Below are 15389 nucleotides of genomic sequence, written 5' to 3'. Positions count from 1 at the left end.
ACATCAGAAGCAAATGCAAATTCCTCTTTATTTCAGGTCATGTCAGTTTTTCACGGAAGCCCTGTCAGCAACAGTGGTCCATTCAGTCAAAAGCAAAGGATTAAAAATTCAGTTTTTTGGGGTACTCCTCAAAATGCCTCCAAATACATACATATTTATAAATATGCAAAATTTAGGAGAGAAACAATGAGTAGTATAGCAGTCACAGTGAAATTTCCAGTAGTAAAAAAAAGTAAACCCAAATTGTCACAGGGTCAGCTTCTTTGGAGGGAACGGGTCACAGAGCATTTTAATCCCACGTTGAGATAAATGATCTCTCTACTAAGCCAAGGCTCTTGTCCCTTACCCTGAGCTTGCTGTGAGTAAAGTCAGGCTTTCACATCTCAGCCCTTGAGCAAAGATCAGCACAGCAAATCAGGTGGCACAAAAAGCCCTGGGTGGGGGGTGGTCTGCTCCCACCTTAAGCACAGTCAGTGCCTGTGTTTCCAGCCCATCTCAGAGGGGATAGAAGCTGCTACAGAAGACCTGTCTCAGGAAAGGTTTGCCCTTCTCCCAAGGCCAGCTGCAACATTCTGTGTCGTATCTACTCCAAAAAGTTGCAGCATTTCTGCTCCCCTTCAAACTGGGTGTGTTGAAGGAAAAATAATCCCTTTTCCCCATACTATACACTCTGAAATACTTTGGCCCCAGTGGGCCAAGCAATCCCTGTAGCTGTTATCGGGTCTTAGCCCGTTCTGTGACATGTGAAGGTGCACGGTGCTTTGTCAGTAGAGGTACTGCACAGACAGGAGACATTCCAGCTGCTACAGCTCAAGACAGGTAGGTGGGGGCTCTGGATTCTGAGTCAGACAGCAGGGCAGCAAAACCAAGCACAGCAGCAGAGATGGGGCTACAGAACAAGGATAACTGTCAGCATTTCGTAGCTGTCTGGGAATACGTGTGTATGTGCACTGTTGTCTATTAAATATTATTAGTACCTCATAATTATTATTACTAGTCCCTCTCCCACCTCAACACCTTGGTTGAAGGGCGAATCTGAGCCATTTCAGTGTCTGCTGCTCCTTGCCTTTGGGATGCAGAACGGGAACCTCCAGGTCAGTCATCGGCAGAGATGTTGCACCAGCTGCTCGAACTGCTCCCGGTGCTGGTAGATGTACAGCTGGGTGTCCCACAGAGCATTCACCAGCACCGTGTCGTTCACCTCGTCCAGCATCACCTCCGTGTGCAGCTGAGGGCTGAGCCTGCAGACACCAAGACAGCATCACCAGCTGGGCACAGACACAGAGGTGGTCAGGCACAAGCCTGCCAAGCAGGAGACTTTTGCCAAGGGGCTCCCGCCACTGAGGTGATCACTGGCCCTTTATCTGTCAGACTTGCAGAGCACATGAGCGACAAGTCAAAAACAGGCTGTGCATGGTGGAATAGGGCAGGATGCACATCCCAAAGGACCATGCAAGACAGCAACCCGCAAGCCTCCACTAAGTGTCCCAGGCCAGGCGTGCTCGGTGCATCAGCTCATGCAGAGGGCCAGGGCATCCTCCCTTGTGCCACTGAGGCGTGAGGGGAGCGGGCAGGGGACAGGTCTGGGGTCTGGGCAGGCGTGCCTCTGGAGGGGATGCTGTTTGGGATGACGCACGCCACAGCCAGGTCTGAAGTGAGAGGGATAAAAATAGACCTGTGCAGAGAGTGGAAAGGAAGCTCCTACCGGAAATATGGGACATCCGTCATCTCACACCAGGCCCTGGCACGATCCACAGCTGGGCCATCTGCGTCAGTGCACTGCAGGAGAAACAGGCCCACAGTTACAGCCTGACTGCTCTTCCCCTGCCTGCAAGAGGCTTCCCTGGCACCAAGTTGAACTGCACAAGCTGCAGAGGGAAAGGGAAAACCAGGAGCAAGTTCATCCTGGATGGCACTGCTTGCCGCCAAGAGTAGGGCAGCTTTTTATTTATTTACTTTTTATTTTTAACATAAGAACAGTGGTCCTGATCTTTGGGACACAAGGAATTGCACACCACAGATCCTCCATACATCACAGCACTGAGTAGACTCCCTTAAAGAAACTTCCAGGATGACATGAATGACAGCCTCCTTGGGATTTTATCTCTATCCATTCTCTCCAAGCCCCGTAACAGCACAGCCTGTGATTACTACAGGTTTCCTGGGCTATCCTGGCACAGCTTCCCTGGGAGCCCTGAAATAAAGGGCAGGGGAAGCAGAGGGACTCCGGGCACTTTCTGACTTTAGGAAGCTAAAAAGGAGATAAAGCAGCAGAATTAAGATCACAGTCAGAACTTCCGTTCTGATCCTTCTGGCTTTCATTCATTTGGAGTGTTTTCATGCACAACAGTTCATGATCTTCTTTCTGAAACACGCAAGCTTGTATTCCTATTACACACTCCTAACCACAGCTCTCAACAACTGCTTTTTATTAGTGACTCTCCCACTTCTCTAGCATTTACTGATTTCTCCAGTGGGGACAGCGAGGCTTTTCTAAAGAAGAAGGAATTGCTGTTTTCCAAGGAATGACTTTTTAAATTTTTTTTTGCCCTAGGTTGCTCAGATGATAATCAATGCTGCAAATGTTCCTAAGGGTCACTGACTACCATCCTGTTCTCAGCCCCTTTCAGCTGCAAGAACCTGCCTTGGAACTCAAAACCCCAAAGCAGCAGATAGGTCTTCAGATCTGCTGTGCTCCCATAATTCTTAAGTTACCCACTACATCCAATGTCAGAGCAGTTCCAAGGAAATGGAAGTTACTTCCAAAAGGAAGAAGCTGAAGTTTGGAAACCTCTTCTCCCTCCCTGCAAGCAACCCCAGGGGTCTTTCCCCATCCCTTCCTCCCAGTACTCACACAATCCACCACCATCTTGCCGAGTTCCCTGGCCCCAAAGACAGTCTTCGCCAGCTCCCAAGGGTTGGAGGGGCGGAAAACATCCACAGAGCTCACTGGGACCTGCGGGGGCTTCCCTGTCCCCAGGGAGACCACCAACCCCAATTTTCTTACTTCCTGCCTCCGACCCTGTGGACAAACAAAAGATTTGTTTACTAGAATCAACAAAGAAGGCAGAGCATGTCTTTCACAGCAGTCATGGGGAAGCTCTGAAAGCCAAGGCAAAAGGCTCAGTAGTCTTTCCTCTCCCCCTAAGTACGGCCTGGTGAGACAGGTGTAACCCACAGGACTTAAACAGTTGCACTGTTCTGTCCCTTATCTCCCTGACTGCACTCAAACCCGTGGGATCACCCCGGAGATGAATCCTGGGACCAGATGACCAAGAAACAGTACAACTCTTCAGTCATTCTGACAACACACCTCCCCTTTGAAATACAGGGAACAATAGCTGCCATTCTGACAACACACCTCCCCTTTGAAATACAGGGAACAATAGCTGCCAGTAGCTATTCATGTTTTTAAGAACTTGCCACACCACAGAAGGCATTCCCTCTTCAGCCTCACAAAGTACCCTACCTTTGTCTTCTCCGCTTATTATTGGGCAGAAGGTGGCCCTGCAGAGCTGCATCAATGGCCACACACAACTATCAACTGACTCATCCTTGTTCAAAGTAGCAAGGAGAGGCTGATGAGGTTGCCTCCATGTCTCACACCCTTCCCAGAAGAGGTACCTTCGCTCCCGGCCACCATTCCCAACACATATCCCCCTCCCTGCACTTCCTTTCAGGGTGCTGCACTGCTAACTAGTTTATCCACTAATACACATCCATTGCCAAACCCATTTCCTCTTCAAGGGAGGCTCAGCGGGGCCAAAAAACCCCAGTTACCAGTCACGGCCAGGATTTCCCTCACCTTTTTGATGAGCGTCTTATTGTACTCGTGGATCTCCGCCATGGCGTCGAGGGTCGGGTTGTTGGCCAGCAGCCCTCCATCCAGGAAGCGGCCGATCGGCCGGAAATAAGTGGGAGCCGCGCCACTGCAGCGGGCAGCGCGCCACACCAGCTGGTCTGGAGGGGGAGGAAGCAAAAGGCCTCTTGCAGCAACTCTGCTGTGCACAAGGAGCACAATGCCTTCACCAGCACTAAGCTTGCAATCCCCGAAAGCCCTGCCCTACACAGCTATGCCTCTTTCTCCCAACAGCAGGACCTCTGCTTGGATGCACAGGATGGTTTGCGGGGGGGGGACTTTAAAAGATGTTCTCAGAACTTTCTGCATATCCCGGATCAAATTCACTCCCTGTCCGCTTCACTGCTGCCATTTTGATAATGAACCTCTTATGTGTGCTAGACAAAGCAGCAAGCTGGACGGGGCTGCAAGCTTCAGTTACACGGCTCTTCCGTGTTTTTCCGTGAAAGGCCAAGGAAAGGTACTGACTGTATGCAGGACTGCTCTAGCAGACCCCTTCCTCATGAACCTTGCCAGCCAGTCGCTGTTCCTGGTACAAGAGAAGCCAAAGGAAGAAGAGAAAGGAGGAAAGCCAACCACCATTAGGACCACGCTACAAGTCAAGACCAAGGATAAGCCATTGCTGGGACACCCTGATTTTTAGAGCAATGAAGGAAGAGCACAAACTGTGTCCCTGTCAACCTCCCCTGCCAACCAGACAGACTTCTGCGCACCATAATTTACCTTCTGGCCGAGTAAGTGGTTTGAAAGATGCGCTTGTCTTGTATTCAGTGGAGGTTTTTGTCTCTGGTACAGGGTAATTCCGGAAAAGGTGGAGCTCAGCTGGCTGTCGGTCACACAACGTCCCTGTCACCATAACCCTAGAGAAGAGGACATGAGAGAATAAGAGTAAAATGGAAAAAAAAGTACTTATGGCTTCAACAGTCTGCACATCACACTCCTGCAGATCTGCTCTAAGGAGAGGCTGAGCATGTCTGCTGAGAAGGGTCTAGAGCACATGCACGAAAGCATCAACCAGCACAGCCCCAGGCAAGACTTACTTGGGTTTTTGGACATCTGTCATTTTGGTGTTTTCCCCGAATTCCTTCTTCAAGAACTCATCCAGGGGCTCTGACTCATAGGGCCGAGACCCCCGGAACACCATGTCCTTCATGCGGAAGTACAGGCAGCGCATGTAGTCCATGGACTTCCCTGAGACAGGCAACAGTGTTGGCAGGAGCAGGAGCAGGAGGAAGGGCAGGCAGAACAAACAGCAGATCAGAGCTAGGACTTTCCAGGACAAGCAGGAGATGGGAGGCATCACTCCCAATCCCACCCCCTTCCCAAGCTGCTTGTCATCTGCTTAGTCTTCAGCAGCATGACCAGGAAGGATTACAGAGGAAGAGCAAACTTGGAGCACAGTTTCCCACTACCAGAAAGTGACAATCACCTTGCTCTAAAGCCCCTGTGGAGAGCACAGAGAGAACAAAATATTGCACTCTGCCACCACTCACTTCCCAAAACCCAGAAAGCTGCTGATAGCCAGCTGCCGTGAGAAGCGAGCACAAAGCCAGGTCTAGGCTTTCCCTCACTAAGGAACATCCCATCCCTCCCTTAGCAGGTTCAAAAGATCTCAGTCAGGACTCAGAGAGGCAGCTCCCAACCCACATCCACTCCCCACAGAGATGTGCTCAGGCCCACAGGAGCGAGAAGGGGCCCATTTTTTGCACTGTCCTTACCATGTACAATAGCCAAGGCCAAGATCCCTCCAGTGCTGGTCCCTGCAATCCAGTCAAAAATCTCGCGAATGGGACGGCCCGCAGCCTTTTCGATAGCCAGGAGGAGCTGGATGAGCACGAGGCCCCGGATGCCCCCTCCATCCAAGCACAGGAGGCGGTCCTGACTGGAGAGAGACAGACACAGATGACTGGCAGCTGTGGGACAGATTACAAACCACAGAACACTGCACGGGAATGTGGCCTTGGGAGCAGGAAACTATGCCAGCAACTAGATTGCTGCAGAGTAATCACTGAATTAATAAATCCAGCAGTGGTCTCTCAGGTATAAATAAGCCACATCCAATAAGCCTTGCCAGAGCTGGTGCAACATCCATTGCTCTTGCATAGCCATCTCTAACCTCTACACAAGTCACCAGCTGAAACCGCACCCAAGTCCCTTACTACACAGTAATGGGTATTGTGTCATAAATAAAAAGCAGACAGCCCTAAATCCTGCCAGCAGCACTTCAGTGCCAACCCTTCCTCCACTGCATGCAAGATGAGGTCCCAAGGAGCTGGATGAGCATCAGGGCAGTGTGTGGAGATGGGGAAATCACAAAGCCAAAGCAGCACTGGGTGCCCAGTGGCACAGTCAAGGGACAGAGCAGGGGTTTCACTTGCTGAGCTCAGGCTCCACTGCAGCTCCAGGGCTGCACACAGGACAAGCAGTGGTCATTTACTGAAACAGAAATTTATCACAAGGTGTTGGCAAAAACTGCAACAGCAACGGACATGAAATATCAGCTCTGAGGAAGCCACCTCCATGGGTGTGGGAGGGGAGAATTCACACACAGATTTCACCTTCAAGTTGCACAGGAGCCTGGACAGAAGCTGTTCCTCACTTACTTTCTTCTATCCTCACTGGGCATGTCCACAACATCTGGTGCCTTCAACAACTGTCCGAGAGTTGTGGAAACATAAAGAATGTCCTGGTACCCTACAGGGCCGTGAACATGCAAAAGGAAAAATAATATTAGGGACCATCAGTGTGGTGAATGATTTCCACCATAATCACAGAGAGAATATCCAACTCCCTTCCCCATTGAATAAAGCTGCCTGTAGGAGACACAAGCCATCTTAACCACAGCCAATAGGTACCCCCAGATTAAACTCCACACCAAAGAAGAGCAACACCATCCTTTAGAATGTGCAGCTGGAGATGCACTGGCAAAGACAAAGGATTTGTAGAAGCAGACGATGAGCACAGTGGGTGAGAGAGAAGGCAGAGCCTAGCAGTGTGCCCACTAAGCAGTTTACTGCAGGACACTAAGATAAAACCTAAATCTACTCCTCGAGGTAACCTAGGCAGGAGAGCTGTGGAGACAGGGTGGCTTGTCATTACCCCTCAGCTGATGTTCACCCAGACCGCACTGGGTGCAGGGCACCGATCCAGGCTAGGTGAGAAGCCAGCCTATGAAACCAAGAGAAGAACAGGGGGAGAGAAGTTACATACTCCTGCCAGCACCCAGGCCAGAAGGCGGTTGTGTCTAGAGCACATGGAGACAATGAATGTCGTGAGGAGTTTCTTCAAGGGCCAGAGTCTAAGACAAAAAAGGGTCTTGCTCTGTCTGCATCAGAGCTGAAACTGGGCAGGGGTTGCCTTCGCCAGGTCATGGTGAGAAGAAAGTCCTGGTGTCAGCAGCCGGTGAAATTTGTGGTGATGGGAAGAGGTCCACAGAAGCTGCTAGCTCCCTCCATGCTCCTCTCATGAGGGTGAGAGCCTCCCTCTAAGTCAACTCCCCCACTACTCCGTAACCCCTCCCACTGCCTCTGCCTGAGCTCCACGGAGGTGGAAAGCCTAGCACTTAGAATAGACTCATGTGTTTATTCACAGAGTCTGGGCAGTATGGAGCACAAGCTATGACACAGTTGTATGTCCTAAAGTAGGCTTTTCCTCTGCCTAACAAACCCTGTGACCAGGGTTACTTATCCTCAGGCCTCACCCCTTCCCTCTCCCAGCCACTGGCCCCCAGGATCTGAAAAAGTCACATTTCTAAATCCCCTTGTGCCCAGCACAACACTGAGTGATCCTCAAGGTAGACCACTAAGTACATGACACAGTGGATAAAGTACATGCCAGCAACTAAGTGCTACACCTCTTCCAGAGGGGTGAGGGGATCAGTTCTGCTCCTTGTTACAGAGCTGCATCATGTCAGTTCTACAAAACTGAAGTCTGGAACACAAGAGTTGAGAGTACACACACAGAGAAAAGAGATCCTGCAACAGCTGAATGAGGACAGAGTCATGACAGTCACCAGATACTGAGAGCTAAGACAGTTCCCAGAGCACGGCCCATCTGAAGAAGAGATCCGAGACAGCACTGTGAAGCAAGAAGGAAGGAGCGCAAGGGAGGGCCAGGGAAGGCTTTACCTAAGCTGCTGAAGCTGCTCCGTGAGGAAGGTTGGCCTTCCAGGAAGGAGGCGGCAGATGGTGCCAGGCTTGGGGAGTCAGGGTTGGGTGGTGGGTGGCAGCGTTCGGTCCCTACAGTTTGCAGCAGGTCTAAGAGCACTTTCCGGTTTGCACCTTAGGTGACGGAGGGGGAGTCACAGATCAGAAAGAGAATCAGTGCACGCACACACCGGGGGATAACGTGCTCTACCAAATTCACAGCAGGCCTGACCGTCACAAAACCTCTGGGAAGACCCGGAGAAGGGGAAAGCACATCTCAGGTATCTCTCCCCAAACACCAGGCAGCAGGACTTGTGCACAGAGGGTGTACCCAGTGCTGTGCAGCTTCAAGGGGAGTGTGTGCCACACGCCTCCTGCCAGTGAAGAACTGCCCATGTCTGCTCCCACCTGGGCAGTTCAGCAGCACTGCGTCATCCTGTTGTGAGCCTGCAGTGCCTGACATAGTGCTGTGAAAGAGGGGGAGTGCAAGTGCATGCCAGCTTTTCCTCTTGCATCTCTGTCTCACAGAAGAGAAACTGATCGAGGGTTAATAACATAAAGCCTACACCACTAGCAAGAGAAGCGCCTACACTGTGAGCAACTACAAGCTGGAAAAGCATACTAGAGAAGCATCACACATGCGTGGCAGGTTTCCACCTCTCCCCAAGACACTGTTTTGGCCACCAAGGGGAGACCGGATGTCGGGTTCACCCTGTCAGGCTGCTGACATGCTCCCTCACCTTTGCTGCTCCTGGCTGCCAACAGTCCTGGAGTCTCCCCAAAATCATTGGGGATCTCGACATCTCCTCCAAACACGACGATCGCTTTGATCATATCCAGGTGGTCATGCTAAGGGACAAGAGAAAGCTCAAGAGCCACTATATGATTTCTCAATCCTTCCCTCCTCCTTTCATTAGCCAGATCCACCCACAAGGGATCACCACACAGAAGGCAAGAACCAGAATTTCAGAGGAGTCTGTCCCTGTTTCAGCCCTTCAAGAACACCCTCTCTCTCCTTCCCAGCATCCTCTGCAGAAAGCTCACCTTCATGGCCAGGTGCAGGGGTGTGTTGCCATCCTGACCGCGGGCGTTGGTGTGGGCGCCGTGTGTCAGCAGGACCATGGCGCAGTCGAAGCGTCCCCTCTGCACCGCGATGTGCAGAGCCATGTCAGCCGTCCGGCTGGCCACGTTCACTGGGGAGCCGTACTCCAGCAGCAGCCGTGTCATCTGTGCCCAACGTGCAGGTGCCAGGTCAGGAAGAGATAAAGCAATCGTGAGGACAACCACCTGGGCGCTCAAGCCATCCAGGCCTCACGGCAAGCAAAGCAGGGGAAGAGGAGAGAGCCTTAGGCTGAATATAGTTGGCTGGCAGATGCCAGCTGAATTTTCCAAGCACTGGAGATGGGGTTTCTGGGTCTTTTACCACAGAACTAACTGGTGGTTTTGCAATCTGGCTAGAGCTTCTGGATGCTTTGGCATTTATGTGCAACTGTAACGACTGGCTGAGATCAACTGAGAAAAAAAACAGTTCTTACTCAGGCCAAGATCCTTTCAGACTAGAAGGAAAAAGTTTGCTCCCTGAACTTCTCTTTATAAGCCAGGTAAATTTAGGTCTGCTCTGAAATTCCACAGAACATTTCTGAGCAGGAATGATACTGGAGGAGGGAGAAGAGTAGTCTTATAGGAAAGCCCTCTGCTTGCAACAAGCACCATTCCGGTGGCTCCAGCATGGTACATCACTGACCTGCTCATCTCTGGTAGAACATGGACCGCCACACACATGCCACCACCCTGTCCCTACCTCACACTTTCCCTGCAGTCTTTAAGGCATTGATTTGTTTGCTCCCAGGAAACTGTCAGGTAACAAGAAAAGAGCTCCCTCCCAGGGCAACTGTGCTTCAGGGACAGTGCTGCAATTTCCTCAACAAAAGGGAAAAGGGACAAGCTGGCTGTTTCACAGCCACTGATGAAGTACTAAGGATGACCCAACCAGGTTATTTCACTGTAAGGTTCCACTGCTCTGTCCCCCATGGCAAACAGCACTGATCGGCACAGGGCAAAGGGAATCAAACACTGGGCTGCTGGCTGGGCTCTGACACTCCCAGGGATCTCCACATGCACTTGGAAAGGGACAAGTTAACAGCAGGAGGAATTAACTGCATGCTGAGTGGCAGCACAGGCTCTCACCATGGATTGGCTCCATTTACCTCTGCCTTCTTCGCCCAGTGCAGTGGAGTAGCTTCATAGCGTGGGTCCTTGGAGCAAACCTGGTTGGCATCTACCTCAAGGATGGCCTGGGCACACCTGGCAGACAATGAGATGACAAGATGGGTGGCTGCTGTCTTCACTCAAGACCTCCGCCCACATCAGCACCTGCCTTTCACCCAGAGGAAAGACAGGAAACCCTTCAGCAGCAGCAGGGTCTCTGCAACACCTGCAAGTTCATCAGCTGCACTTTTATTTTCCTCTTTACAGAAAGGGTGGGTGCAACAGGAAGCGTACAAGCAGTATGTGTTCAGAGCAGGAGAATCCCTTCCCAATTTCAAGCTGTGGAGCAACATCTGGATGCTTCTCTGGAAGCATTTCTGGAAACTCTCAAGACCCGAGAGGAAATTCTTCTCTTCTCCTCTCTTTCCATGGAAACATCGGGATAAAATTGAAATAGTTAAATACTTGCTGAAATTAAGAATGCATACTTCTCTATGAGTGAAAAATCACACCTATTGTGAATAGACCAGTATCTGATGCCTAGAATGGGGTGTATGTAGACTTAGAAAATATAAGCATATGCTCTCCTCTCTAAAACACCACCAAACAAACCCTGCACAAGAGATCAAACCCCAGCACAAACTCGGTGACCTAAGCACATTTTGGGCTTGTGAATGTGTTTCCAGTGTTGGGAAGTGCTTTTCAAAATGCCGAAAAATTAGCTAGCTGCAGACAAGGTTGGCTTGAGAGCCTTATTTGCAGAGCTCAAACACTCTATAACATTAAGTATTGTAACTCATATACAACGGGAATCAAATTTCTCCAGGGAAAACCAAACAAGAGAGTAAACACTGCGGCTCTTTTGATTCAGTTCTGGAGTGTGTTATTAAGAGTCAAGAGTACCTCCAGCCTATAGGAGATGGGAAAAACTAGGCTCTGCAAGGAAAGGTTATTAGGATCAGAGCACTCAAAGACAGAGGTGCATCAATTAGCAGTGCTATTTAAGCATTGGTAAATCATCTTCTCACAGCTCATTTTGAGGAAAAGTATTTCACAAAAGGTTTTTTGAAATCTGTCTTTCTCCTGATGTCTAATACTGAATAATATATTAATTCAGGGAAAAGCCTTTCTCTTCTGAAAGCATTTCTTTCTTTCCCACACCAGCACTTCCCTGTTCATTTGCCAGTTCAGTGACGCAGCAGAGGACTGCACAAGACATCTTACTACTGAGCACAGCCCCGAAAGAGGTCCAGTGTTGGACAGCGCTGAGCCAGCAGACAGGTCCCCAGACTGCAGGGAGAGCCATGTAATGGCAGCCCAGGTAGTTACGTACCCCTTGTGGGAGAACTTGAGTGCTGTGTGGATGGGGTATCCCAGCGTGCCCACAACGCTACAGCTGGCACAGCATTTCAGCAGGGACCGCACCATGTCCTCCTTGCCCAGCTGGCACGCCAGATGCAGCGCCGTCAGCCCCTCGTGGTTCAGGTGGTCCAAGCCAGTAGTTGGGGTTCTGCCCAGGAGCTGGAAAGAGGAGAGAGTACATAAACAAACAGACAGACATGGAAGAGCACAGTCCCTCTTCCTGAGCTGAGAGGACAGACTCTGGAGCACTGGTCTCCTCATGATGCTCCAGACTGTCCTCTCCACACTTCCTTGCAACACAGTAGCTATGGAAGCACTCCTCGTTTTCTCTCCCCAGAGGGCAGCTCTCTGTGACCTCTTCCTCTGGCCCAGGTCTTTTTGAGACACTCCTCAGCCAAAAAGGGCTCACACCACCTTGACTGACACAGTCCAGCAGACTCCCACCATCTCACCATGAGTCAAGCACAGCCCAATCAAGAGCAGAAATCGAAACCAGTAGCTTTCCCTCCTGCTGCAGCCCCATCAGCTGGCAGGAGCTCAATCTCCCCTCCAAACCCACTGCTGCTTTCAGATGAAAACAGCATTCTGCTTAAAACATACATGTGGGGGTATGTTTGAAGGAATTTTCCTATTCTCCCTGTAAATTTTAGACCTGTTACCTGCTGGCTGGATTGTTACATGAAAACATCCCACTGCTGTACTGGGGAAACCCTGCAAGCCCTGGTACATACAAGAGAGAGAAGTGGGATTTTAGTTTCTTTTCTCTGGTTTAGCAAGAAATCAATAGAGAAAAGAAACAGATATGAGACTGATCAGACCTGGAAGTATTTCTGTAACAACGAGCCAAGTTGATGCCTTCAGAGAAATAAAGAGGATACCTTTTTAACACTAAGTTCCTAACTGCCCTGCTCCACACCATGGCAAGCCCTGATCCTCATTCCTCCCCCATCACGCATCAGGAAACCCCAGTACAGTCTGGAGGGCAGAGGGAGGGCTGTCACAACAGGTATTCGGAAAATACTGGGGGTGCAGCCATAGCAGAGTCAGTCTCAGACTACCACTGAGTCTTGGGAAGCTGACGGATCTCAGGAACCACATGTAAGGCCCCCCACACCCTTACAAACCCCATCGCTCTGCCCAGCACTTCTCAGCAATTGAGAACACCTCTGGTTTCAGAGTGTCTCTGCCTTGAGGCTCTGATCGCTGTCCCCTGTGCAAAGCCACTCAATTCAAACAACAGGTCCTGCAGCTCAGGAGAGCCCAGGGCAGCTCCAAACTGTCCTTCAGTCTGTGAGCAATGGATGATCACCCAGGGCAATGCGAAGACACACTTCCCTACAGGAGCACTCTGCCCGAAACCAAACACCCTGCAGGGAGGAGAGAGGGAAGGGGCAGCCACGGGCCTGAAGAAAGGCAGGATGAAAGTCTGATGCAAATAGCAGCCAAGGACCCTTTCTGAGGAAACTTGCTTAATATCCTTGTTCCAGTGCAGGGTGGAATCTGGAGCCCCTTTACGGGAAACAGCACCAGTAAAGAGGGGAAATAAGAGGCTGATATCAGACTCAAGCATTAACTAGGCAGGGGGAAATTACTTTCTCCTCTCCCATCTGCAGATGTTTTCCTGTCTCTCTCCTGATAGCACAGAGAGGACCCGTTCTGGTCCCACTTTCTCCCGGACTACAAATTGCCCCCACCTCAACGATCTGGGGGTTGTTCCCTCGCACGGCGTAGTGGAAAACCGTCTCCCCGTTCCTGTCAGTAATGTCCACCCGTGCGTGGCACTCCAGCAGCTCCAGCAGACACTCCATGTCTCCCTTGCGGCACGCCAGGTGCAGCGGGGTGCAGCCATCCTCGCTGTCCGTGCTGTTCACACAGCTGCAAGAGACAAGTCGGCGTGAGGACAAGGAATGGCTGCAAGGAGGAGGACGCGCAGCTGCTCCAGGAGCTGATACAGACATACCTGCCCTATCTGCCCCATCTGGTGTGAACCATGAGGGTCACAAAAGCCCAGCCTCTTGCCAGGGAAGAACCACAGGGAAGGGCCATCAGGCAGCCCTGCCCTGGAGTCTGTCCCTGACATGGTGCTTCTTCCTCTGGCCTCTGTATGGGATCAGTTCTCCCTGCACAAAGGCAGGCAGAAGACAGCTTACAGTCAACAACCTAGCAGGGCCCTCCAGTCCCCTAACTCCTCACTAGTCTTCCCTATCCTTAGTGAACACCACCATGGAAAGTGAGCGAGGGTTTGTGGCCAAAAACTTTCCAGACAGTCCTCCTGTGGTTTACAAATTCAAACACAATCCCCTCCAAAGAGCATCTCCACAGGGGCTGCAATAATCTGACCAGCATCTCTAGCAGGACACTTCAACCTTTTCCCTCAAACACAAGAGCTCTGGGCTCTGCAGCAGGAGCCTGAAACCCGCCAACCAGAGGCCACCAGGACCCTCTGCCACCACCTCTGCCACCGAGGCACGGCGCAGCAAGGCCAGCACTCCCAAAGTTGCCTCTGTAGGAACCACAGGCATTAAGAAGCAGCCTGTGCTGCTTTGGCACGTCAAGAAGGGATACTCTAACACAGCCCGGCCCAGCCTGCCCTCCCAGCACCAGGGCCCCCCCCGCTCCTTGCCTCAGGATGTGGTTGTGCCGGAAGCTCTCCCGGCGGCCAAACTCCACGGCGACATGTGCCGCGGACCAGCTGGGGTGACTGCGGAGGAGGTCACTGAGCTGCTGGAGCTCCTCCAGGGACAAGGGTTGGCACGAGCTCTCGTAGAAAGGGCGCAGCTGCCGGGCATATTGCTCAAAGAGCACCAGGGCGTCTGCTTCGTTGTCCAGCTGGAAAAGCCTGGAAGAAAGGCAAACACAGGGTTGGTCCTGCTCAAAGGAACAACCCTGACCCCATGTTTCTGAGAGGAACAGCTCTTCTCCAAAAAGCAGCGGTGGGAACCTTCCTGTTCTTCCTCAGCTAGTATCATGCTTGTTCCAAGGGAAGCAGAAAGAACGTTTCATTAGGTGAGAGCATCTCCCCACTCCTGAGGAGTGTTAGGTTTTGGTCTGAAGTACCCAGATGCTGAACCTGCAACAGGTGTGATTGGAGATACATGTACCTATGGATGCCCTGAACTATTTCAAAGCTGCGTGTTGCCACAGCGCTTGGACCCTGTCCCGTTTCTAAGGCAGCTCCTCCAGCCGCGCACAGCCACCCGCTGCTCAAACACATCACCCCGCAGCTGTGAACCAGTGCCGGCATCAGCCACACCGGGTCTCTGGCCTCCCTCTGCAGTAGGGATGGCTAAAGGTCTGCCACTCACCGGAAAGCGACCTGCGGGCTCTGTGGATTCACCAGGAGGCAATCCCAGGAGCGAGCGAGGCTGTTCTTGTACAGGGCCACCCTGCCCTCCTGCCGCAGGCAGGTGTGACCGGCGTACTCCGCGGCCGGCACCTCCTTCACGCGGTACGGGTTGCTGAATATCTGCGTGACGCTGTTGATGGTGCTCACCAGCCGCCCCAGGAACTGCATCTTCCCGGAGCCTCGGGCGGCTGAACCCGAGGGCAACGAGGCCACCGGCTCCGCCCAGCCGCTGCCCTTCCACAGGCTGCGTGACTCAGCGCCTGCGTAGGAGAACCCCTAATCGCCGGGGTGACACGGGGCCGGGAATGGGCCGGGAATGGGGATGGGAGCGGGGACGGACGCTGGGACGGGGCCGGGCAAAGCACGACGGGCCCCCAGCGCCCCCCGCGCGAGCCCCGGCGCGCACCGCCCCCCGGGGCGGGCCAATCAGCGGCACCGCCCCCTGGGGCGGGCCAATCAGCGGCACCGC

At 52.1% G+C, this 15389-nt stretch overlaps 1 protein-coding gene across 2 annotated transcripts; it reads right to left on the bottom strand.

The window, feature by feature from the left end:
- Window positions 1-3: 3 nt before the first annotated feature.
- Window positions 4-15274, bottom strand: PLA2G6 (phospholipase A2 group VI). Of its 2 annotated transcripts, XM_050323540.1 has the most exons (16): window positions 14880-15274; window positions 14198-14413; window positions 13269-13449; window positions 11546-11733; window positions 10212-10308; window positions 9049-9231; window positions 8745-8853; window positions 7987-8139; window positions 6463-6553; window positions 5578-5741; window positions 4900-5050; window positions 4583-4719; window positions 3806-3960; window positions 2855-3022; window positions 1706-1779; window positions 4-1241 (listed from the first exon to the last, which is right to left on the bottom strand). In XM_050323540.1, exons 1-16 carry the CDS (start codon window positions 15086-15088, stop codon window positions 1100-1102), a joined length of 2418 nt encoding a protein of 805 aa, XP_050179497.1. In that variant the 5' UTR covers window positions 15089-15274; the 3' UTR covers window positions 4-1099. The 2 variants fall into 2 exon arrangements, with proteins under 2 accessions (XP_050179497.1, XP_050179498.1); XM_050323541.1 differs by lacking the exon at window positions 7987-8139.
- Between the last annotated feature and the right edge of the window lie 115 nt (window positions 15275-15389).

Source organism: Myiozetetes cayanensis, unplaced genomic scaffold (assembly GCF_022539395.1).
Source record: "Myiozetetes cayanensis isolate MyiCay16 unplaced genomic scaffold, myiCay2020 scf3, whole genome shotgun sequence".
Lineage (NCBI taxonomy): Eukaryota > Metazoa > Chordata > Aves > Passeriformes > Tyrannidae > Myiozetetes > Myiozetetes cayanensis.
Note: the sequence above shows the minus strand (reverse complement) of the source record. Positions and strands in the feature narration are given on the sequence as shown.